This window comes from Nothoprocta perdicaria, unplaced genomic scaffold (assembly GCF_003342845.1).
Source record: "Nothoprocta perdicaria isolate Ctin4 unplaced genomic scaffold, notPer1 scaffold_314, whole genome shotgun sequence".
In the NCBI taxonomy this organism is placed as follows: domain Eukaryota; kingdom Metazoa; phylum Chordata; class Aves; order Tinamiformes; family Tinamidae; genus Nothoprocta; species Nothoprocta perdicaria.
In genome coordinates, this window is record NW_020455549.1 from 478,758 (window position 1) to 480,457 (window position 1,700).

General features: G+C 68.0%; 1 protein-coding gene across 1 annotated transcript in view; it reads right to left on the minus strand.

The window, feature by feature from the left end:
• Window positions 1–1,700, minus strand: part of ITGA5 (integrin subunit alpha 5) — a gene marked incomplete at its 5' end in the record, with an annotated part of 24,673 nt that overhangs the window by 21,369 nt on the left and 1,604 nt on the right. The window contains one exon of the mRNA XM_026042818.1: window positions 827–1,003. Within this exon, the coding sequence (XP_025898603.1) occupies window positions 827–1,003 (177 nt within the window). The remainder of the gene's footprint in view (window positions 1–826; window positions 1,004–1,700) is intronic.

Consider the following 1,700-nt stretch of genomic DNA (forward strand, 5'->3'; position numbering starts at 1 on the left):
GGGGCCGCGGTGACATCTGGGGCTGAGGGGTCCCGGGGGGGCTGGGGGTCCCAATGTCCCCAGGGGTGTCCTGGGGGTGTCCCCATGTCCCTGGGGGTGTCCCCAGGAGTGTCCCCATGTCCCTGGGGGGGTGTCCTGGGGGTGTCCCTGGGGGTGCCCCCTGTCCATGGCACCGTCCCCAGGGGTGTTTGCGGCGGTGTCCCCCATGTCCCCGCAGTGTCGCCCCATGTTCCCCCCATGTCCCCATGGGTGTCCCCATGGGTGTCTCTTCATGTCCCCGCCACGTGTCCCCCATGTCCCCATGGGTGTCCCTGTGTGTCCCCATAGATATCCCCCTGTGACCCCGTGTCCCGCCGTGTCCCCATGGGTGTCCCCCCATGTCTGCATGAGTGTCTCTCCGTGTCCCCGTGTCCCCCCGTGTCATGTCCCCACAGATGTCTCTCTGTGTCCCCACGGGTGTCCTCCTATGTCCCCGTGTCCCCGCTGTGTCCCCATGGGTGTCCCCCCGTGTCCCCCTGTCCCCTTGTGTCCTGTGGGTGTCCCCCCATGTCCCCATGTACCCCTGTCCCTCATGTCCCCCCTGCCCCCCATGTCCCTCCTATATCCCCCCATGGGTGTCCCCCCCATGTCTCCATGTCCCCTGTGTCCCTCCATGTCCCCATGTACCCCTGTCCCGCATGTCCCCCCATATCCCCCCGTGCCTCCTGTCCCTCTGTGTCCCCGCCATGTCCCCGTGGGTGTCCCGCCGTGTCTCCGTGTCCCCTGTGTCCCCCTGTGTCTCCATGTCCCCTGTGTCTCCCCATGTCCCCATGTACCCCTGTCCCGCGTGTCCTCCCTGTCCCCCGTGTCCCCCCGTCCCCCCTGGGTGTCCCCGCGTACCGGAGCGGCAGGGCGCGTACTCCACGAACTTGGAGAAGTTGCCCACGGAGAGGAAACAGGAGCCCACGGGGTCCCGGCCGGGCTCCTCCTTCACCGTGCGCCAGCTGTACAGGGGCGCGCACGCCTGGGGACACGGGCACACCGTGACACGGGGACATGGGGACACGGGGACATGGGGACACGGGGACAGCACCACACCGTGACATGGGGACATGGGGTCACCGCGACACTGGGACATGGGGACACCGCGACACGGGGACACCGCCACACGAGGACACCGCCACACGGGGACATCGTGACACGGGCACACCGTGACACGGGGACATGGGGACACGGGAACATGGGGACACGGGGACAGCACCACACCGTGACATGGGGACACCGCGACACGGGGACATGGGGACACCGCCACACGGGGACACCGCCACACGGGGACATCGTGACACGGGGACACGGGCACACCGTGACACGGGGACATGGGGACACGGGGACATGGGGACAGCACCACACCGTGACATGGGGTCACCGCGACACGGGGACATGGGCACACCGCGACACGGGGACATGGGGACACCGCGACACGGGGACATCACAGACATGGGGAGACACCCATGGGAAAACAGGGACATGGGGACAGCACCACACGGGGACACCGTGATGACACCGTGACATGGGGACACGGGGACACCGTGACACGGGGACACCGCGCATACAGGGACACCCCCTCCATCACCCCCGCTCCCATCTCCGTGTCCCTGAGCACCCTCAGACCCCCCGCCCCCTCCCATGTCCCCTGTCCCCTCCATGTCCCCATGTCCCCC